This window comes from Enhydra lutris, unplaced genomic scaffold (assembly GCF_002288905.1).
Source record: "Enhydra lutris kenyoni isolate GAN:26980312 unplaced genomic scaffold, ASM228890v2 scaffoldscaffold9, whole genome shotgun sequence".
Classification (NCBI taxonomy): domain Eukaryota; kingdom Metazoa; phylum Chordata; class Mammalia; order Carnivora; family Mustelidae; genus Enhydra; species Enhydra lutris.
In genome coordinates, this window is record NW_019154093.1 from 24,152,547 (window position 1) to 24,173,524 (window position 20,978).

Here is a 20,978-nt window from a genome sequence, read left to right on the forward strand (position 1 = left end):
ATTTATATACATGTTTCTAAATACCAAGTAACTTCTTGCTAAGGAATCATAAACAGGTGGCAATAAGAAAAGGGGTAGAGGTATTTACTTACTTTCTTTTTAGAGTTTCTCTCTAGCTTGTTTAACGAATTACTTTTAAATGCCAAACAGTATATTCAGGATTGTAATGACTGCCTGCTGAAACGGTGCAGTGAATTACGTGGAAGAGAAACTCACAGAGAGAGATCCTCAGCTTCCTGTCGGACGACGCTGACCCGGCTTTTCTTTGGTAAAACTGGGGAGTTCTGATCAGAGACCCTTTGGTAAAAGAGCATATAGGCATTCCAGTATCTTCGGCGTACGTCAGTATACGGGTTTGCTTTATAACAAGATAGGAAGAAATCTTTGTAAATAAAAAATGTTTTCTTGTCTTCATAATTTAAAATAAGGGACTATAAATAAAGCAAATACTTACAAAATTTAAAAGCAAAATGTAAATAAAATGTCTTTTTACCAGTAATACTATTTAGAATCATTTGAAAGGTGATATAGAGGAATAGGAAGAAAGCTGTATGGTAATGGGGTAAAGAAGGTAAACATTCCTAGGCAAGTCTAAATTTAACCAAAAGGCAGATTAACATTTAAAAATAAATTCTCTGACATAGGATGGGATTATAATTGGCCTCACTTAACCAATTCTGTACAGGACAGCCAAATCTAGGTAAGTTTTAGCAACGATACTATCTTTAACCATTAACTATCTGTAGCCAAAGGTAACTACTTTAGACAAAGGACTACCTCGGTATGGTATCAAAATCTAAAATAGTGGATATAATACGGGTAAAATTTTTTTAAAATTTTAATTGAAGTGTAGTTGACATATACTGTTAGTTTCAGGTGTATAACATAATGATTTGACAAGTAATTAGGTACATTATGAAATGCTCCCCACGGTAAGTGTCATTACCATCTGTGGCCACACAACCTTATTACAGTATTAGTGACTATACTTCCTATGCTTACTTTCCATCCTTGTGACTTACTTATTTTCTAACTAGAAGTCTGTTCCTCTTAAGTCCCTTCACCGATTTCCCCTGTTCTCCTCTAACCCAAACACAGAAATTTTTAAATGCCCCTAGAGTACTACAAAATCAGGTTTCAGAAACATTAACGTCTCTATAAAAGGTCTTCCCCTCACCCCCAAGTAGCAAATTCTGATTGGATTCTCTGAGGTCCTTTTCCTCATAGTCTTTCTTCTGGGGGTGGTGGCTGGAGAGAGAAAGACTTTTGCCATACTGCATAAACACGGTTTTAAAACCCAGGTGTTAGGGATGTCTTCTGTAATTAATTGTGCCTCTATGTAAGTGAAAAGGAAATTTGAGAATTTTAATGGACAACTACTTCTTCTGAAATGATTTTTAAGGTTGAAATTTTGCATTCATTAGTTACTCTCTGATACTTGTTTCTTCCTCTTAACTTACTCTATCACCTGTCCTCTGAGGGCTGTTGCAAGGAAATAGTTTCAAAACATTTTGTAAGCAGCCTGAGTATTTTCTCTCTGGCTACCAAGGAATTTGTGGATCTATATAGCTAGAACAATGGTACGTAAAAATGAAAGAATTACATTTTATGTTAAGAATACTACTTCCAATCTGACAGAAAACCGTAAGTTAAAAAAATAAAACTAAAGGGAAACATCTATTTGTAAATACTTACTTTGATCATAAACTTTTGGTCTATATTCTCCTCCAAAGCATTCATACTCCAGGGTCTCATCATTTAGGTCGAATTCCTCTATGACTGTATCATTAAACTTGTACCACTTTCCTTTTCCACACCCTCTGGAGCCCACAGAGGAAACAAACATTATGAGATTAAAACCCAACATCTTCCTCCCCAGCCTTTATCTCTAAGTATTGTCTACACATACAGAGGATAACTACTATTAGAAAATACTCAAGAAAAAAACTTAAACTTCTAAAACAACTTTTCCAACTGAAGAGGTAAACAGTTACAGTACATTTTAAAAATCCAATATGAAATACACCAAAGAGCAATGCAATGTAGCTTCTCTACACTACACTCAGAGGCATGGATGGTAAGAGCAGGGCAGGGGGAGCAAAGGAGGGACAGAGGAGGGCAAGAGGAATGGAGAAGGGACAGGAATGCAGAGGAAGTGGAGGTAGGACTACTGGAAGGCAGGAGGAGGAAGTGGCTGAGACCCTCTTACCGCCTGTCCTTAATGAAGGAATAGTAGTGACCCGCGTGTGCCTGTCCACTGTGGACAATGACACCGACAAGTTCATAGTTTTCAGTGAGGGCAACTTTTTTTCGTGGGGATCCTCCACCTCCCTGGTCCATACTTCGCCCATTTTCACCAACTTCAGAAGACGAATCCTGGCGAGCCATTCCTGAAACTGTGTAAGGCTCCATGTTTAGCATCCAGGGAAACTATTTAAAAGCAAAAAGACCACATTAGTGTTGATGAGTAACACAGACAGCAGTACCCCATTAAGTCAGATTCAAATAAGAGGGCTGTTTTCCTAATTCTAGCTAGGCCCACCTCCGCACTCTGGCCAGGACAACTTCTAGAGAGGAGGGCTGTTCCCAGATCTGCCTGTCCAGTGGCAGTAGCTGCTTAAGACAAGGGGCCCTGTACGCCTCTGAATGCTGAGACCACAGCCTTTCACAGTAGAGATGGAAATTAAACATGTAAAAAGTAAACAGTGGAAAGGTGAGGTCATGGTTGTAAGGTATTTAGGGGGGAATGAATAGAAGTTACCCTTATCTGTTCATCGTATTTAATGGAGCGTCCACTCTCCCAGTCAAATCCAAATCTCATTAGGTGAATTACCAAGACGCTAGGTAAAGACTTAATGCAGGTCCTTTTCACGGTTATTCTCTAAAGAAAAGCAAAACCCAATTATCTCCATGGAGGAAATAAAACAGCCAAATCATATAAAGGTCAGAGATTTCCATGGGCTTCTCCTGCCCAGGTAAAAACAGGTAACAACACAATTTAATGGGAACAACACTAGAAGCTTAATATTGCCCTCACATAAAACACAAACGAATAACAAATTAATCTTGTTTTCTAAAAAAAGGCAAATGTAATACCTTTTCTTTACACTTCTCACAGTAATATGCATTACTGCCCTCTAGAACTTCTCCTCTAACAAACTGGTCCAAAGAAATTTCCAAGCTCTGACATGAAGTAACTCCAAGATTGAGAGCCATGAAAGCTTCCTCACGCTCATACCTGGTTAGGAAATCACAGGAAAAACATAATCAAACAGTGGAATGTAAAGGTCTTGAAACAATCACAATACCTGAGACTGTACACAGAACTACATTCATAACCAGTGAAATTAATCACTGGTCATCAATTTTTGATGATGAGAAATTCCTTAAAAAATCATGATTTTCAGCAAAGAATTTTAGAAGTGGAAACCAGAGAAACTTAATTCAATAAACCACTTAGAGAGAGATCTGTAAGTCTCTCAACAATGCAAAATTCACGACATACCAGCAGCATCATTTAAAAAGGATGACGATCATGTGCTGTACTACTGTAGCCAACTGGCAATTTCCATGTTTTCACCTTAATACTGAAGCCTTTTTCTACTGCAAAAATATTTCCTCCGAGTTTAGTATCCGCATCAGGATAACCCAGGGAACACATACTTTTTTTTTTTTTTAAATTTTATTTATTTATTTGATGGGGAGAGAGGAGAGAGAGAGAGAGAGAGAGAGAGCGAGCGTGCGAGCAAGCGTGCGCACAAGCAGATAGAGTAGCAGGAAGAGGGAGAGGAGAAACAGGCTCCCCGCTCACCTGACACGGGGCTCGATCCCAGAACCCTGGGATCATGACCTGAGCCGAAGGCAGTTGCTTAACAAAATGAGCCAACTTTTCTGTTTGAGGATTTGTGACTTCCTGTGGAAATCCATGTACTGACAGATGAAACTTACAGTACTCTTAAAGCTCCACCTTAAATACATGAATACGGAAGCTTCTGCTTGCACCATGATTTGCTTAACACTAAGCATGAGTCTGAATATTCTAGAAATTGGCTCAACTCAAACATGTCAATAAATTGTTACAACAGCTTAAGAAATAAAAATACTATTAAAAAAGATCATAGTTGAAATTTTTAGATACTGTCACTTTAGTCAAGTAGAACATGGATGAAAATCAATAAAATACTACCAATTAAGAGGAAAAAAACCCAAAAAATGAAGATGATCAGTTTTGATGTCGGTGGTATCTTCACTAACCTGTGAGGACAGTCTTTACAGATCTTCTGATCAGAATAGATGCCCTGGAAAGTATTCTTAAAAATTTGATCTCTCCCCATTTTCTGTTGGAATAAAGGAACAGAATTTTAGTTGATGCCCCTAGAATTTATAGGTCGCTTACACATAATTTTATCTAAGCCTAAGTTAAAGCGCAGATTTCAACTTAACAGCTAAAATACAGGGAGTCATGTTGCTAGCTTAAGCTGGGATCAAATGGGACGACTGGAAGCCACTGGCCCGTCGTCCTAACCTGTTGGCGAAGGAAGAGGAGACGGCCCAGTCCCTGCTGGTGACAAGAACAGCACTCAGTGGTGATTCTGAATCCTTTCCCCACACTGCCCTCAGTGACCACTGGGTTAGGAGCAACGCTCTCTAATCTTTTCTTCCTTCTTGTGGATAAAATGCTATATATTCCTAAATGATCTGAAAAAGGACAAGTAACCTGGGTCTCCTGCTTCACTGGGAGGTGCCCTGTAACTAGGGAAGCTGGTCACACGTCGTGCTAGGTGGGGGCAGGAAGCTTTGGGCTCACACACCCCCACAGACAACTCTAATCTGGTCCTCTGTCAGATTCAGAATGCAGAGCACGGGCTGATGGGTCCCCAGTGAGGGCAGCACGCCTGAAGCCAGGCTACCTTGGGGCACCCCCAGTGGTCACTCCGGAGTACGGGTTAAGAGCTCCACACCTCACCAAGCATTGGATGAATGAAGAAAAGAAGTCTAGTCGCTTTTGATGTTCAAACCCCGCCAGAAGAACTGACTTACATCTGTGGTATTAAAGATGACCAGATTCTGACTGGCCAGTTTCACAGTAATGCCCATCCTGCCACACCGCTCTCGTATTAGAGTCTGAGGGAGTCAGCAAGAAAGTGACATTTTTTTCCTACCTTGAGATATTCGTCCATCTGATCAATAAGACTAGTGAAGAATTCATATGCATCCTGCTGTTCTCTCACATAAAGTTCCTTGTTCCACATCTTGAAAATCTATGCAACAAGAATTAAATACACCGTTAAAGGAAAAGTTAGCAATATCTGAACATGGTAGAACACAAATGTGAGAGAGCACTTGAGCGCTTCTAAAAACCAAGTTCCCTATTAGGGCAGTAGACACTTTCACTGAAGTGTGATAAGCTTGTGTTTGGCTACTTAGGCTTGCTCTTGGCCCCCGTGTTACTGTCACAAGTTTGTGAGGCCACACAGGGTGGGATCTGAGGCCACGGAACAGAGTTTCCATCTTAGAACTATCTGAACCACAGGGGAAGATACCAGGTACTCCTCCTGTGAAACAGAGTAATGTCCTTCATTTAGGGCATTAGTGAAATTGGGATAATTTGAACAAATACTCCCAAAAGCCAAAATTAGAATCATGAGAAATATTCAAAATCATTAAGATCAGCAGATCCCTAAAATTATAAATGACTCTTTTCAATCTTCTAATCATTTGAAATCAAGCATCAATCTTAAGCAGAATGGTGTAGCCCATTCTTCTGTAGGTTCCTGCCAGTGGGATCAGTCTAGAACCAATAAAGACAGAAACAATTACCGCCAGATCCAAGGATCCAGTATCTTGAAATCTAGAGTTAACAGGGTGACATACCTTCCAGAAGTTCTCAGGTACGTAATACTGCAGCTTGCTTTCCATCAGATGCCCAAAGAGAGACTGCACCTGGTAGAACACGCTGTCATCTGGATTGTCTGTGTCATCATCCACTGAGAGTAATGACTACATGGAAAGGACAGAAACGAGGAGCATGAGCCAGGACTAGTTCACTGCTGCACAGGGCCCTGGGCAGACGCACGTGTACCACCCACACTGCTGTCACAACACTGTGTACATCTGGATGAGGCTACAGCTCTGAGTAGGGTTAGCCTTAGTTACTTCTGAGTTGGTAGAATCATGGACACGTCATTTCTCTGAGGCTCTGTTTGATCATGAAAAACTGGAACTAGTGATACCAGTATCTCTATGAAAGAAAAATATCTACATAGAATATTCTCAAAACTACTAACTGCTATAGCACCAACTTCTGGTACAGACTGACTCTCGAACATGGTTTGAACCACACGGGTCCAGGTACACATGGATTTTTTTGGATACAGAACAGTACCATATATGTGTTTTCTCTTTCCTAGCTTACTTTATTGTAAGAATAGAGTATGTAATACACAGAACACACAGAATAGGAGTTAAGTGTCCAGTCAACAGTAGGCTGTCAGCAGTTAAGTTCTAGGGGAGTAAAAAGTTACATGCAAACTTCTGACCGCACTGGGAGAGCGGAGTGTTAAGTGCTCCTAACTCCTGCATTCAAGGGTCAACAGAACTATTACAAAGCATGAATGAGAGACCCTAAATTTTTCTAAAATACTAAAAACATGAAGTAATTTTATGGAATAGAATTTGAGAGTAACCTCATTCAAAAATCCCACTTAGTCAAATCTATCTGCCAAATAGGCAGCACACACCCTCAGCAAATTTATAAAAACATAACCACCAACATGCTGTCTACATGTATTTCAGAAGCTATGACAAAATCCCTAGTTACGTCTAGCTTTAGTCAACTTTGTGATCTGTAAATCTGGGACAATTTTCAGGCTGTGTACACATTCTCTTTCATACCATACAGGAAAGAAGAGAAAAGTCACCTCAGGGAGCCCGGGCTGCATATACAGCTGCTGGAAGACTGCGTTCATGTAACACGTGGCGCCGCCATTCCTCAGTCCCACAAAGCCGGAACTGGACCTGCTATCCACGGGTGGAAGGTACTAGGAAACAGAGGAAGGGAAACGGTAGACAGAGAATGAGTGTATCTGCCACCAGCACATGTGCACTGGGGCTGTCTGAGAGGGAAAAAGAGAAACTCACAGACTCATCCATCCAGTGGGCTAGAAGTCAGGCTAACCCAACCCATGTTCTTGAAATACCTCTGCAGATGCAAATACAAATAAAAAATACTACTATCTCAAAGTTCCTTTTCTATTCATAAAGTACCTAACATACTGTTTATTTGTCTATCCATCTGGTAGTCATGCATTCCGTCACCTATCATTCAACAAAAACTCACAAAGAGGCTACTATGTGCCAGGCCCTCAGGAGGTATATGTGGTTCCTTATCCTAAGGAGCTCACAGTCTAGCAGAGTACACAGACATCAGTCAAGTAAATATATCTACTTACAAACTGAGGTAGTACTCTGCAAAAAAGAAATAGGACTCTATGAAGTATTTACTATGAAGAATCCTGGCCAGTCGGAATGGTCAAGGAAGGCTCATATTCTTTCCCTTCCTTTTTAAGAAAGTAACATTCTTCTACAGAATAACTTATAGTAAGCATACAATTAAATAAGTAATTATGCTTGCACTGCACTTAAAGATGCCTTATACTAACTCTGTTACAGTGCTTTTCTGGTTAGAAATAATCTAGGGAAGGCATCTTGGATGAAGTTGAACATGGCACTTCTCCAAGTTGAGAAGGATACTGAATGCCATGTCAGCAGAATCTTGGTTCTAAGGCCATACCCAGAATCACCTAACCTGCATAGCTCAAGTACCTGCATCCATGTAATAACCAACCAACAAAAGCCTGTAGATCTTTTGGACCTCAGGGAATTGTTAAATAGGACATACCTTCCACTAACATTTGACATACATGTAGAGCAGGGGGATTTCTAAGATCTAATCGACACTACAATTTATTTGTAGCCCAAAGCAGAGATTTTAAAAAAGCTACAAAATAAGAAAAGTGAGTTCATAATAGTGCTAAAAAATAAGTATTTATATGAGGCAAATGCTTTTTTCATGCTGCTGATACAATCCCTTATGAGAAAAATAAAATTTCCATTTAAATCTATTAAACAAATAATGTAATACTAAAAACATACTTATAAACTGAAAGTTTTAACACAAAAACAGTTTCTATTTTCCATGCTCACATTTCATTTTGCAAATGCTATTTTCTCTATCTGGTGCCCCTTCCTTTCCCTCCTTCCCCGTATGCTGCATAGTACTCAGTTCAGGCTTCCAAACTGATAAGCCTGTCTGCGATGTTCGTGGAGAACGTGGAGGCAGCTCTAAAGGCGTCCTCCCATCCCAGTCTGGTACTGCAGCACGCCTGCAGTGTGCTTCCCTCCTGCAGAGCTCAACCAACACTAAACTGCTGGCTGGCCCTAGAGCCTCGTCCTGTAGACTTTCGCTGCTGGAATGACCTTCCCACCGTGCTTCGGGTGGCTTGCGAGGCATCAGAGCTCTCTCTTTTTTTTTTTTGAAAGATTTATTTATTTTTGGGAGAGAGCATGAGCAGGGGAGGGGAAGAGACAGTGGGGCAGGGGTTGGGGGTTGTGGTGGGGGGAGAGAAACAGACTCCTCGCTGAGTGGGGGAGCCTGAAGGCAGGGCTCCATCTCACACCCTTGAGATCACAACCTGAGCCAAAATCAAGAGTGGAGCGCTTAACCAACTGAGCCACCCAGGCTCCCCAGCTCTTAAAGATACCGCCACCTGGTGGTGAAGTGCCTCTCTGCTGGTAGAGCATTTGGGACATGACCTGTCTCTTAAAATTCATCACATTATATTGAAATTACCTGACTATGGCTCTGTCTCCTCCATTATACACTGCCTCTCTCAAGGGCTGGAATCCTATCTTCATTTAGGAGCTCCAAAGCCTAACACACCTATTAGTGCCTAGTAAGCCCAGTAACTCTTAGCTGAATGTTAATGAGTCGGTATTTGCAGTGCCGGGCACTGTGCCCCCCCCGGCCCCCCCCAACAGCTACTCCACAAATAGGCTGAAGTGCTACTTCTTTCTGAAAGTGACTATCAGCTGACTTGAACACGTCTCCTCTTTAGTTAAGAAAAAGGGTATTGCTGAGTAATATAGTATGACAATGGTAATAAAGTAACTTTGTAGTTTCTAGTTGCTTAGAGTAGGTGAACACGACAGGTATATACGAATAATACTTTCTCTGTGATTAGGATAAAGCAAACATAAGCTTTAAAGCTGTATGTTTAATTGATCATTCCAAAAACACGACCTGCGTCAAGGTCTAGAAAACTTACATCAAACTCCTTAGTAAGAGCAGGGTCGGGCTGATGATGCATAGAAAGCAGTTCTTTTGTGATAATTTGCAGATTTGAAGGTGAGCTATCAGCCAACATCACCAGGACTTCATAGGCTGCCAATCGGCTATTCACTGTACTACACCTGAAAACAGAAGACCCCAGTCAATTCCAACAGTGAATAGTCTACTTAGATGGCTCGTTAAACTAAATCAACATTTGAAATGAAAGTATTAGAGCTGCAGTTCCTCAAACAGGGCTAATCGGGTCTGATGGCAGAGCTCTAGGAACCCAGGGGGAAGTGTTTACTTAAAGGAAGAGGCCATGAATACAGGAAGAATGATTATGGTTGAGAGCTAAATATCTTCTTGGCCTGATAGAGTAGCAAAATCTCTTACTTAGGACTACAGAGTATTTTTATCTAAGGTTTGGGTCAGCAAAAAAGGAGGACAAAGAGTCCAAAAATTTTATCAAAGACAACATGAGAGTAGCAAGAGCAATTTTTGTTATCACCCTGAAATTCAAATATCTAAATGGCAGAAAAAGAAAGCTATACAAATCAGAATAAATGCCCATAAATGCCTATTTGTGCCTGAAGACTTAAAAAAAACAAAAACAAAAAAACTCTTCAAGGACACGAATCTGCTTCATTTTGCTAAGAAAATGGAGGCAGAAATATGTGGTATGCTAAATTAATTCTGTTTAAAAATGATGATAAAAGGTAACTAGCAAGCATCCTGCAGGAAACTAAAGGCTTCTGATGTTGCTCACCTTTAGTAGACATCATTTTGGGGATGGACAGTAACTTCTCAGTGTCACCTATGCCAACCTTGCCTTACCGAGAAGATCACAGGTTAGGAAGGATACACAGAAAAGAGGACATCCAACCTCTGAGAGAAACACATATGCAGTGCAGTGTAGGAGATGCGTTCATGGGCTGGGGAATGAGGGCCACAGGGCTGGCTCTTAGATCAGCACTGCGCCACGTCCTGAGGACAGCGCCCAGGAGCTGGCACTGTCCTTGGCTTCTTTTTTGGACTTCTGGATTGCAAAGGACCCGTAAAGAACACATAGGAGGTACCGTACACATGGGCTAAATGTGAAAAATTTCTTTTGTTAGTGTTAGTAAGCATTACTCGTGAAAACACTTCTGTGTACTGTAACTCTCTCTCTGGCTTTAGGGTTTAGGTGGGAAAGGGCGGGGAGTCATTGTGATGAATGAGTATCACTCAGTACACAGGGGAGGATGAGACAAAATGCCGAGTTTTCTACTCAAGGCGCTGTGCGCGATTAAAACAACCCAACTCTCTGCTGACGGAGGGGTTGCTTTTAATAAATACAAGGAAAAGGATTCATGAATAAAATTTCAATAAAACCACTGAAGAACCACTGAACTCTACCTCTGAAACTAAGAATACTCTATAGGTTATCTGAATTTAAATAAAAAAAAAAAAACCAAACTACTGAAGATTTATTTTCTCCATTCACTGAAAGCTGGAACACTCCTGTGTTTCTACTGCTTTCATAAAAGATTCCCATGGAGCTAGCACCAGATCTTCCAGAACAAGACTGGAGCAGGGGTGAAGATAGGAGTCACAGCCCAAGAGACAGCCCAAGAGTGCTAATGAAGGTTTATGACCTGAAACAGATTTTGCTAGTAAAAAAACTACACGGAGAAATACTCACACATGGTAAGATATAGTTTAAGATTCCATGAAATACTGCTTATTAGGCCTTGCCCATTCCAATAACCACTAAGATTATATGGGAATGTTTTTCGCTGGTTAAATATCCAATCCCCAGTTCCTTCAGGATTATTTAATTAACTCTGGTTTTCCTAAGAGCAAAGTAAGTTGGATTCAGAGGAAGGACGGACAGCGGCATGAAGCAGCCTCCTCCTAGCTCTAGGAGCACCCAAGTAGGGTCAACATTACAAAAAGATCTTTCAAATTTCTACCCATAAAAGCAAATACAATATGGGATTCTAAAATTACCACAATAAATCACTAGCAGTTGTAATTATCAGGACATGGCGGATACACAGCAAATCACAGTTCACGCACTACAGCACCTACACATTCCTCCGAGAAGAAACTCTTGAGATTCTGAGCCTATTTACTTTTACTTTGGACATAATCCTTACCACCTCAGTTTCTCTTGGAATTTGTTACCGACCAAGTTAGCCACATAATTTATTACTTATTCTTCCAACTGGATGATAAGAATGGTTCCCGCATACACGGCTCAGCACCTATTATGTGCCAGACAGGCTTTATCCTAAGCCCCTTTACATGCATTTCTTTACATAGTGGATATTATCTTATAACTACACACACTCACGAGATGGACGACAAATTCCAAGTTAAGAAAATCTTTTTTGGACTAAAGTTTCGAATTAGAATTTTTACCAAAACTGAACACAACGTGCATTTTCCATACTTTGGATGAAAGTCCTGTTGACTGATGGCGGCACTGCCAGCTGGAGAATGACTATTTAAAATAATTCTAGAAGCTCGGAAAAGGAAGTCATCTAACAATGGTTTAATGAGTGATGAACCTGGAATAGAGCATAATATTCATGTTGAGGAGGAACACATTTTAATTCAAATATCCTGTTTTTGTACTTTCATATCAGAGCAGCAAAGGCACCCAAGGCCACCCAATGGCAGGGCATTCAATTTTATCTGATGCTTATTTTGTGAGCACTTACATAACACACAGCAAAGCTCTGTGGGGCAGAGGGGTGGGAAGGGGCTGGAGGGCCGTGGCCAGGGAACAAAGATAGAGAAGCGAGGGTACCTTCCTCTAGGAGCTGACTGTGGAGTGAAAGAAGCCATGCTTTCACTTTAGAAACACAAATGCGAAGAACACCACAAGGCAGAACAGTTCGAGTGAATAATTAATTCTTACTCTGGGTGCGTGGAGGGGGGCACGGTTTCCGAAACTTTTAAAATCTTGCCTTCTTTGGGTAAAATGATGTGCCCTTCTCACCCTGGTTTAGAATCACTCTTTTCTATGTATCCCCAGTAGCCAAGAAGATTTTTATAGAGCTTAGTTTGTGTGATAAAAGTAATAATTAATGTTTTGACTTATTTTCTGAATATAATTTATAATAATGAATATGCCCTCATAAATTATATGTGCGACCCAGGACACTCATAGGTACCCCACTATGCAGGGGGTGGTGGTTGGGGCTGCCTCCCAGATGAGAATTACCCTTAAAATAAGTGAGACTTACAACAGATAATATTTTATAAAGCACAAAATAGCAAAAAGAGAAAACCCTACTTTGAATTAATTTTTACTTGATATTAAGAAGTTACATGATCCGTTTTGAATACTATAAAATTCTCTACATGGTTTAATGACGCAGGTAAAACAAACCTTAAGTTTGTTAGCCACTAAAATCCCAGATAATCTCGTTTTACCTGAAGGGCCAGTCTTCTATGGAGCACGGAGCATCTATCCTATTTTCCTAATTACACACAATACTACGGCAGTAACTAAGAAGTGAGGTATTCTATCACATGGGAAGATGAAGCAATAATTACCAAGCATTTCTTTTTCTGCCCCACAGAGTGAGAGAAGGGTCTTAATGAGCCGTAAGTGTCCTGCCAATAAGATATTGTCTGCTTCACTGGTCTCACATTCAGCGGTGCGATTAGGTTCAAAGTTATCCAGCCAAGTGATCTCATCTTCGAGCATAGTCGCTGGGCTGATTCTTAACTGCTCCATTTCTGAAGCTTAGGGAGAAAAAAAAAAGTCCATTTGAAGAAAGAAGGATTTCCTCTCATGGAGTCCAAATCCTGAATTACAGTAGCAAAGTCAAGTCCCAACCTTCCATTTCCTCCATTGGAGACAGCGGTCATTAACAAACAGTGGGCGGTCATTAACAAACAGTGGGCGGGAGCTGTTGCCCCGAGGATTGGGACAGCGCATGCGCACTCACTCCTTACCCACTCACTCTCTCAGTCCTAAACCAAACATGTAGTGAGGACCCTCTGTGCAGGTCAGGAAGGGGACAATCTTTTTTTTTTTTTTTTTTAAACAATTAAAAAAAAATTTTATAAACATATATTATTAGCTCCAGGTACAGGGTACAGGTCTGTGAATCGCCAGGTTTACACACTTCACAGCCCTCACCATAGCACATACCCTCCTCAATGTCTATACCCCCACCCCCCCCCCCCCCCCCCCCCCCCCCCGGCAACTCTCAGTTTGTTTTGTGAGATTAAGAGTCTCTTATGGTTTGTCTCAGGAAGGGACAATCTTGTTCTGAAGAAGCTCCTAGTCTGGGGGCAGGATGTGTGTGTGTGTGTGTGCCAGCACCTGTCCCTAGCGGAGGCAAGAATGAGGGTACAAGGAGAGCCAAGGCTCCCGCAGTGTCACCTAGGCCAAGGGAGTCCTGCAAAGGAGGAGGTCCACAGCACAGTATTTCCGGACAGTGTACCAAACCCTGAGGAACTACTCTGCTCTGCTGTAGTAAGTTCTCTTGCTCTCCTCTAAATAAGGAGTAAAGCCAGATTCCGTCCCAGAAGATGGGACTGGGGAGGAGAGAAAACGTGACTGCGCTCTCCTTCCAAGTCAAAACAGCCATGAGCGGTAAGGTCCCACAGGATGAGGTGAAGAGGAATACTTCAGGGTCAGTCAGAGTGGGACAAGAACGGGACAGGAGTCCACTTACTCACAGTGGACCCTCGGCTAACACCTAGACGGCAGGAATCTGGGTGTGAAGTGCCTAGCGTAGGTACTGGCATATACAAATTACTCCCCAAATGACAACTACTGCTACTACTCCCACTCTGCATTCAACATTCCCACAAGGCACCCTGGATTCCCTCGTTTGTCAGTCAGTGACACAGGGAAGGCCTATGTGAAGTGCTCGTTCATGACTTCTGTAGTCGTATGTGTCACAGCCAATTCATGGTTCCAGCCCTCGACAGGCAAAGCACACCATCCTCGCCAAGTCCAAGCCAGAGAGCAAACCTTGCTGGCTGCCACCCAGCTTTCAACAGAAGCCTGGCTGAAAAATGTGGCACTCGGCTAGACGGTTAGACGGAAATGTCACCCACCCAGCCCATGTGTCTAGAGGACAGGCATGCACTCCGACTACATTATCTCAGACTCCAACAACCCTGTTTCACTGCACCACTCAGAGCATTGCCTCTCCCACCTTCAAGAGACACTTGGGACATGGATGAAGGCATGTGCCTTGGAGACCTATGCGGAGGCTTACAGTCACTATGTCTTCATGTGTCCATGACAAAGACCTCTTCGCGAGCTTCCTTTCAGATTTAAGTGCCATCAAAGAGATCTGTTTCTTTTGAGAAACCATTCAGTTTTCTTCGAGGGTCCTGACAACAGCAAACATATGCTGTTTCCCTCTGTCTGCCAGCAACCTCATGACCAAATTCTGACTGTGTGAAGCTTTAGCGCCTGCACACAGGCACGGTGTTTCTGTTTAACTCCCCCAGTCTGGACATTCTTTCCCAATTAGTATTTCCAATGAATCCTTTGTCCATCCTGATTTTTATTTATGTCCTGGAAGCTGAAGCAAATCTTTTTATGTAGACAATGGGGAATGAACTAATAAACTCTTGATGTGAACAACTAAAATTTACACAGATCACCCCAGCATACCTCCGCCTTACACATGAATAAGCACAGATGATCAAAATCTAAACACTCCAACACTAAAATTTCGAACAATACTTCAATCACCTAACACTAAATAATTAATGGACTTCTATCGTTATCAACATACCTCAACAGTGATTCCCTCTTTCCTTCAGTGATTGACCTTTAAAATGGTCAGAATTCACTATACTAGGGAGAAAAGTTCTTCCTAACAGTTCTGTATCGGTGTAATTAAAACATGTGTCTTTGACAATTTTTAAAATCAACAAATCTTCTCAATACTTTAATGGCTGGGTATATGCTAGGAGAAGAGAACTGGTATATGGGTTTATGTGCAATTTTCAAGAATATAAAATTCAATTTCAAACAAGTAAATATAATCTCATTTATATTGAAAATACATTAAGTCAGATATAGAAATGTCCATTTGGCTTTCTTTTCTACTCCCCCCTTTCCCCCACAAATCAAAGTCCTACATCTACTTACTTGTCAGATCATCTAATAATTGGCACCTTAGATCAAAATACTCCATACACTGAGATAACAGTCTAAAAAACAGATAAGATTTCAAGTATTAAAAAAGGTCAATTTTAAAATAAAAAGCATTTTCCTTTTAAGAACAGGTTCATAAAATAGTTGAACAATGGAATTTTTCTAAGCATAAAAAAACTACTTTTATATCAATTCAACTTTAGTATCTTAGCAAGAAGCATACTAAAGATTCTGCTAATACAGATACACTACAGAAGTAATAGTGTAAAAAGAAGAAACTTACTAAATCTCCCATTTTGTAATGATGTACGGACTGACTGCATACATCAACTAGATCACACTCATTCATTCAAATACCAACAGGTATTTACTATGCACTTACTACATGCCTGGAACTGTTTTAGAGGAACAATTGAAAAGGAACAAAAGAGACAAACAAATTTAAAAAATACATGTGTTAACTGGTGATACTAAGAAGAAAAATAAAGTGGAGCAAGAGGAGAGAAAGGTAAATTCTTTTATCTAGGATGATCAGTTAAGCTTTTCTGCAATTAAAGTAGCGAAGGGCACAAAATTTCAAGTCAAGGCACCTTGGTTTTATTCCTGGCTCCATCACTTATAGTTGGGTGTCTAGGGCCAATTTCTTTGGTTTCTAATTTCTAAAATGCTTGTTAGAGTGTTAGAAATAAACACACACACATATACATGCACATCCATAAAAGGCTTAAGAATATACTAACGAGAAGAATAGAAAATGAACCAAGAATTATGATTATTAAGGAGATAATATAGCTGATAAACTCATCTGTCCTTTGTGACATAAATGATAAAGAAATGCAACGAACTTAGCATGCTGCGTGGCACACAATCAGACCACAGTAATGCTAGTACTGTCATCACTAATATGGAAGAAATGTGCCAAACCTGGGCATTCAAGTAAGCTGTGAAACACATTTTTCAAATTATAAAAAAAATTAAAGATTTAATTTTATGTGAAGTTAAATGTTCTACATCCAAGAGATTGTTTCAAAATGTTAAAAACTCATCCAATGCTTTATTTCTTTTCCTGAGTTTTGAGAAATTTACCAGAAAATCAAACTCTTAACATTTAGTTATATTAAATAATTGGAGTCTACAAAAAGTATTAAGTGCAATAGTTTACATCCTAAAAAATGGCTTACACAGAAGTACAATTCTAATTGTGCAGATGACATGGTCCTGTATATGGAAAACCCCAGAGTCCACACAAAGTAATTTAGAACTAATCAGCAAATACAGCAAAGTCGTAAGATACCCAATTGGGACATGAAAATCAGTTTTGCTCCCATACACCTACAAACAATATGAAAAAGTAAGAAAATAATTCCGTTTATAATAGTATCAATTAGAGTAAAGTACTTAGGCGTCCACTTAACGAAGGAAGCAGAAGACTCACACAGTGAGAAGGACAAACAACGCTGAAAGAAAACCAGGACAGAATACCACACTTAGAGCAACAAAGTGGTGCTGGTGTAAAGACACACAGATCGATGGAACAGAAATGAACAGCCAATCAATCAGCAAGCAAGCAAAGGATTTTTCACCAGAGTTGTCAAAAGCATTCAATGGGGAAAATGGTGCCGGAACAACTGGATTATCCACATGGAAAAGACTGAGGCTGGACTCTTACTTTCTGTCACACAAAAAACTTAACTCAAATGGATCAAACACATACATGCAAGAGGGAAAACTATAAAAAAAGATGGAATATATAGCAGGAAAACTTCATGACATTAGATTATGCAATGATTTCTTAAGATATGATGCCAAGAGCACAGGCAACAGAAGAAAGAACAGACAAAGGAAGTATTTTTCAGTCTTGGTTAGAGATGAAACCATGACACAGATGAACCTGGAAAGGGTAGAATGGGGGAGGGGGAGTGAATGGGGAGTTAAAGTTTAGTGGGTACAAGGTTTCAGTTTGATATGAAAAAGTTCTGGGAATGGGTAGTGGGGAAAGATGCCCAACAATGTGTACTGTGTATGTACTTAATGTCACTGGTCTCTAGACCTAAAAATGAGTAAAATGATCAATTTTATGTACATTTTGTTGCAGCAAAAAAAAAATTCTAGCAAATCTAAAAAAAAAAAAAAAAACCACTTGTTTTCGAACTGTCTTTTCATGTCCTTTGTCCATTTTTCAGTTTGGTTTTTGGGTCATTTGTTTAGTGATTTCTAAGAGCTTCTTATATATGTTATCAAATGAGTTTCTTGTCTGTCTCATTACAAATCTATTCGGCCAGGCTGTGAACTGACTTTTGACTTCATGGTATTTTTTTCCACACAGAATAATTTAATTTTTGTGGAATTGAATTTATCAGCCTTTTATTTCATGACTTAACAGGTCCAGAGTTTCAGTTCAGGATGATGAGAAGTTCTGGAGGTGGATGGTGGCCATGGTTGCATAAGAATGAGAATATACTTAATACCACTGAATTTATGCTTAAATGCTTACGTATGCTTAAACAGACCAAGTTTGGATACAAACTTGGGGCTTTGGATACTTATCCAAATGTAGGAGGCTGGGGTAGCTCTAACATTTCTTCCCTTGCAAAATTCTCATTTGTAAAATATATACACAAGAAAAGCAAATACTGGTTTCACATATCTCAGTGGTACCTTTCATGTCCTATGACAAGGTTTCTCTGGTGAAGCGAAGTTGGAGAAAGTGGAGGTGGGTGTGAGATCTCCTCCCTCCCATCCTGGGCCCAGACTGGGGCAGCCTGGCACGCAGGCTAGCCCACAGAGATACGGCAGGGTGGGCAGAATGGACTTATCCAAGCCCTTCCATCAGCCTGGACCATAGCTTCCCTCCATGCCCAGGTACTTGTAAAACCAAGGGAGAGAGCTAGAAGGACACCCCAGCTACATCTAGATAGGGAGTTTGGAAGTATGCTGATCTGAGAGACAAACTCAAAGACATGAGCAGTATGACCTTCATCAAGTGATGGGGCTCCCATAATTTCAGCCTCTCACCACTCAGGTGAACTCTTCTTTCTCTTGGGGGTGATGGACCAGGTCAGGTGGAGGTGGGAGGTGGAAGTGATTCAAGGGGAAGGAAGCTTGGCAGTGTAGTGTTTCCTCTAACTCTCCTGTCCTGAGTGGGGATAATAAGAACTAAAAAGCCCTTGTTTGGGACACAAATGTTACAGGAGGAAAGGAGAAAATCTTCTGTCATCTCAACAATGACTTCAGGGGAGCGGTATACAAATCATTATTCTCTTTCAGTTTAACATGAACTTTAATCTAGATTCCATACCTCTGATTGACTCCTCTCATAATACTAGTCGGGGACCAGAGAGGTAGCTGAGCCGTGAGAATCACACCTAGGAGAAACTGGTTTGGCTTCTGTACATCTGGGTGAGCTGAAGTATCTGTCTGACTAAGAGTGTACAGCTGATCACAGGCAGCACGGCGAATCTGAAATTACATCATCAGTGGTGAAGGACACACATCAGTCAATACTTAGACACTGCTTACAAAGTGATTTTCCTCTGAAGTCCACTTCAGGATGAGAATGTTTTCATCACTACTGGTAATGTTTACATTGAATAAACTAGGGCTGATTAAAAAGAAGCGTGCTCAGAGAACTGATCCCCCAAATTATTCCAGTCTCCTACTCTAAAGTTTCATAATTTAATTTAATATAAATGAAAATAAGAAAAAACTCTTCAGGTATTTCAAAATTAATTTTCAAGGTCAAATAAGAAAATCAGAATTATAAAATCTAGCGGGAATCCATGGCCTGAAGCTGGTCTCTCTGGATTTGACAATGCTGACAATGGTGGCACTGAACGCCAGCTGCGGGTGCACACCAGCTGTAACACTGTTTGCTGTAAACAAACACAAGTTAGTCTTAGTACTACTCTCTGAACTTTTGGTGGGATACAGAACAGAAAGGAGGGCAGAGTGTCCAAATGGTCACTTTGCTCTCGGAGCGCTTTGTAGGACTCAGAAGAGGACCAGACGCCATGCCTTCCGCCCTGTGCGCCGCGTTGCAGGTGTGCGGAGGGCCATGGACAGAAGAGGACCAAGGGGACGTTTTATGTAATGTACAAAATCCTTACCTCAGCACTTGGTGATCCAAGCAGGATATCAATGATAAAATCAGCAACACAGGGCAAGTTATAGAAGGATGCTAGTGAGAAGAATAAAGAGAATTGGGGACGGGAGGGGGGGAACCAAGTTAGAAAATGCATTTTCAAAATTTCAAAAATTCTGAATACTTTCTTAAGCTTAAATATAGCAGAAATTCAACTCTTCTACTTGGAACTGAATTAAGTACTTCCACTGCCTCCAGATCTCTGAGTTTCCCCCCATGAGAACCTAAGGTGTCCAAGAGCAGGACCATGTCTCGGTCACCTCTCTGCCCCCACGTTTTAGCACAGCGCCTTGTACACACCAGTTATCGAACAGTATGTCTTGCCTTGATAAACTATCAATATTCTACAAAGAAAGTACAAATGATAAAAAGCTTGAAGGGAAGTTGTAATTATTTCATCCTGGCTTGAAAATATCTGTAAAACTAAACAATTATAGGAAAATTGAACTATGGTTACGGCATTTGTTCTAAACATTTCGTAATGACTTGTACTTCTTATATGTGTCTTCAAAAGCACTCTTGCTCCAAGTAAGTAATTTTGGACACTACATTACTGTCCTACAAATGTCCAACTTTTTCTAGATCTACCTTATCTTATATGACGAGTTTGGTTATTACACAAAACACATTAACAGTCAACAATTTGATGTAACAGGTCGTCTGACTCAGTAATAACAGGGAAGAACAGGGCTTTCAGAAGTGGAACTGTTAAGACTTCATTCCTGAATAAATATTTATTGAGGGCCAGCTATACACTGGGCAGTGTTTGGGTGTGAGAGATTCGGTGGGGAACAAAATGGACAAAAGTCTGTCTTTGTGGAGCTTACAATCTAGGTGGGGAGGGATGATGACAATAAACACAATAAATAAATTATGCGAGGTATGGGGTTCAGGTAGTGCTGGGAGGACAGGAGGGTTGTTGTCAGAGAATGTCTCACTAAGAGGCTGAGATTAAGCACACCTGTGGAAAATGAGGCAGAGAGAGCCACGTGGGAAAGATGGGGAAGAACATACCAGGAGGAGGGAACAGCCAGTGTGAGGGCCCTGAGGCAGGAAATGTGCCCGGAGTGATGAGGAACAGGTAGGAAGCCAGGGAGGTCGAAGCACAGTGAGTGAGGGGGAGAGCAGAAGGTGATGGTCCCGAAAGGGTGGACTCTGTCTGGCCTTAGTAAAGATTTGGCTTTTACTCAGTGGGAACTGAGAAGCTGCTGCCAGGTTTTAAACAGAGGAGTGATACAATCTGACTTACATTTCAGAACATCCCCTCTGGTTACTGTGTGGAGAATAAACTGCAAGGGTAGAAGCAGGAGATCTGTTAAGGCGCTACGGGTATAACCTGAGCGAGGGAGGATGCCAGAGCAGGGGAGGGTAACAGTGTGGTA

At 40.9% G+C, this 20,978-nt stretch overlaps 1 protein-coding gene across 1 annotated transcript in view; it reads right to left on the minus strand.

Moving 5' to 3' along the window:
• LOC111143666 (ubiquitin specific peptidase 24) overlaps positions 1-20,978 on the minus strand; it is a 135,567-nt gene that overhangs the window by 29,440 nt on the left and 85,149 nt on the right. Inside the window, exons 37-51 of the mRNA XM_022497493.1 lie at positions 19,562-19,632; positions 18,754-18,914; positions 15,450-15,511; positions 12,878-13,069; positions 11,766-11,883; positions 9,327-9,471; positions 6,921-7,040; positions 5,875-6,000; positions 5,163-5,261; positions 4,255-4,337; positions 3,097-3,238; positions 2,762-2,881; positions 2,210-2,430; positions 1,696-1,820; positions 217-358 (exon numbers count right to left, since the gene is read on the minus strand). Coding sequence (XP_022353201.1) covers positions 217-358; positions 1,696-1,820; positions 2,210-2,430; positions 2,762-2,881; positions 3,097-3,238; positions 4,255-4,337; positions 5,163-5,261; positions 5,875-6,000; positions 6,921-7,040; positions 9,327-9,471; positions 11,766-11,883; positions 12,878-13,069; positions 15,450-15,511; positions 18,754-18,914; positions 19,562-19,632 — 1,927 coding nt within the window. The remainder of the gene's footprint in view (positions 1-216; positions 359-1,695; positions 1,821-2,209; positions 2,431-2,761; positions 2,882-3,096; positions 3,239-4,254; positions 4,338-5,162; positions 5,262-5,874; positions 6,001-6,920; positions 7,041-9,326; positions 9,472-11,765; positions 11,884-12,877; positions 13,070-15,449; positions 15,512-18,753; positions 18,915-19,561; positions 19,633-20,978) is intronic.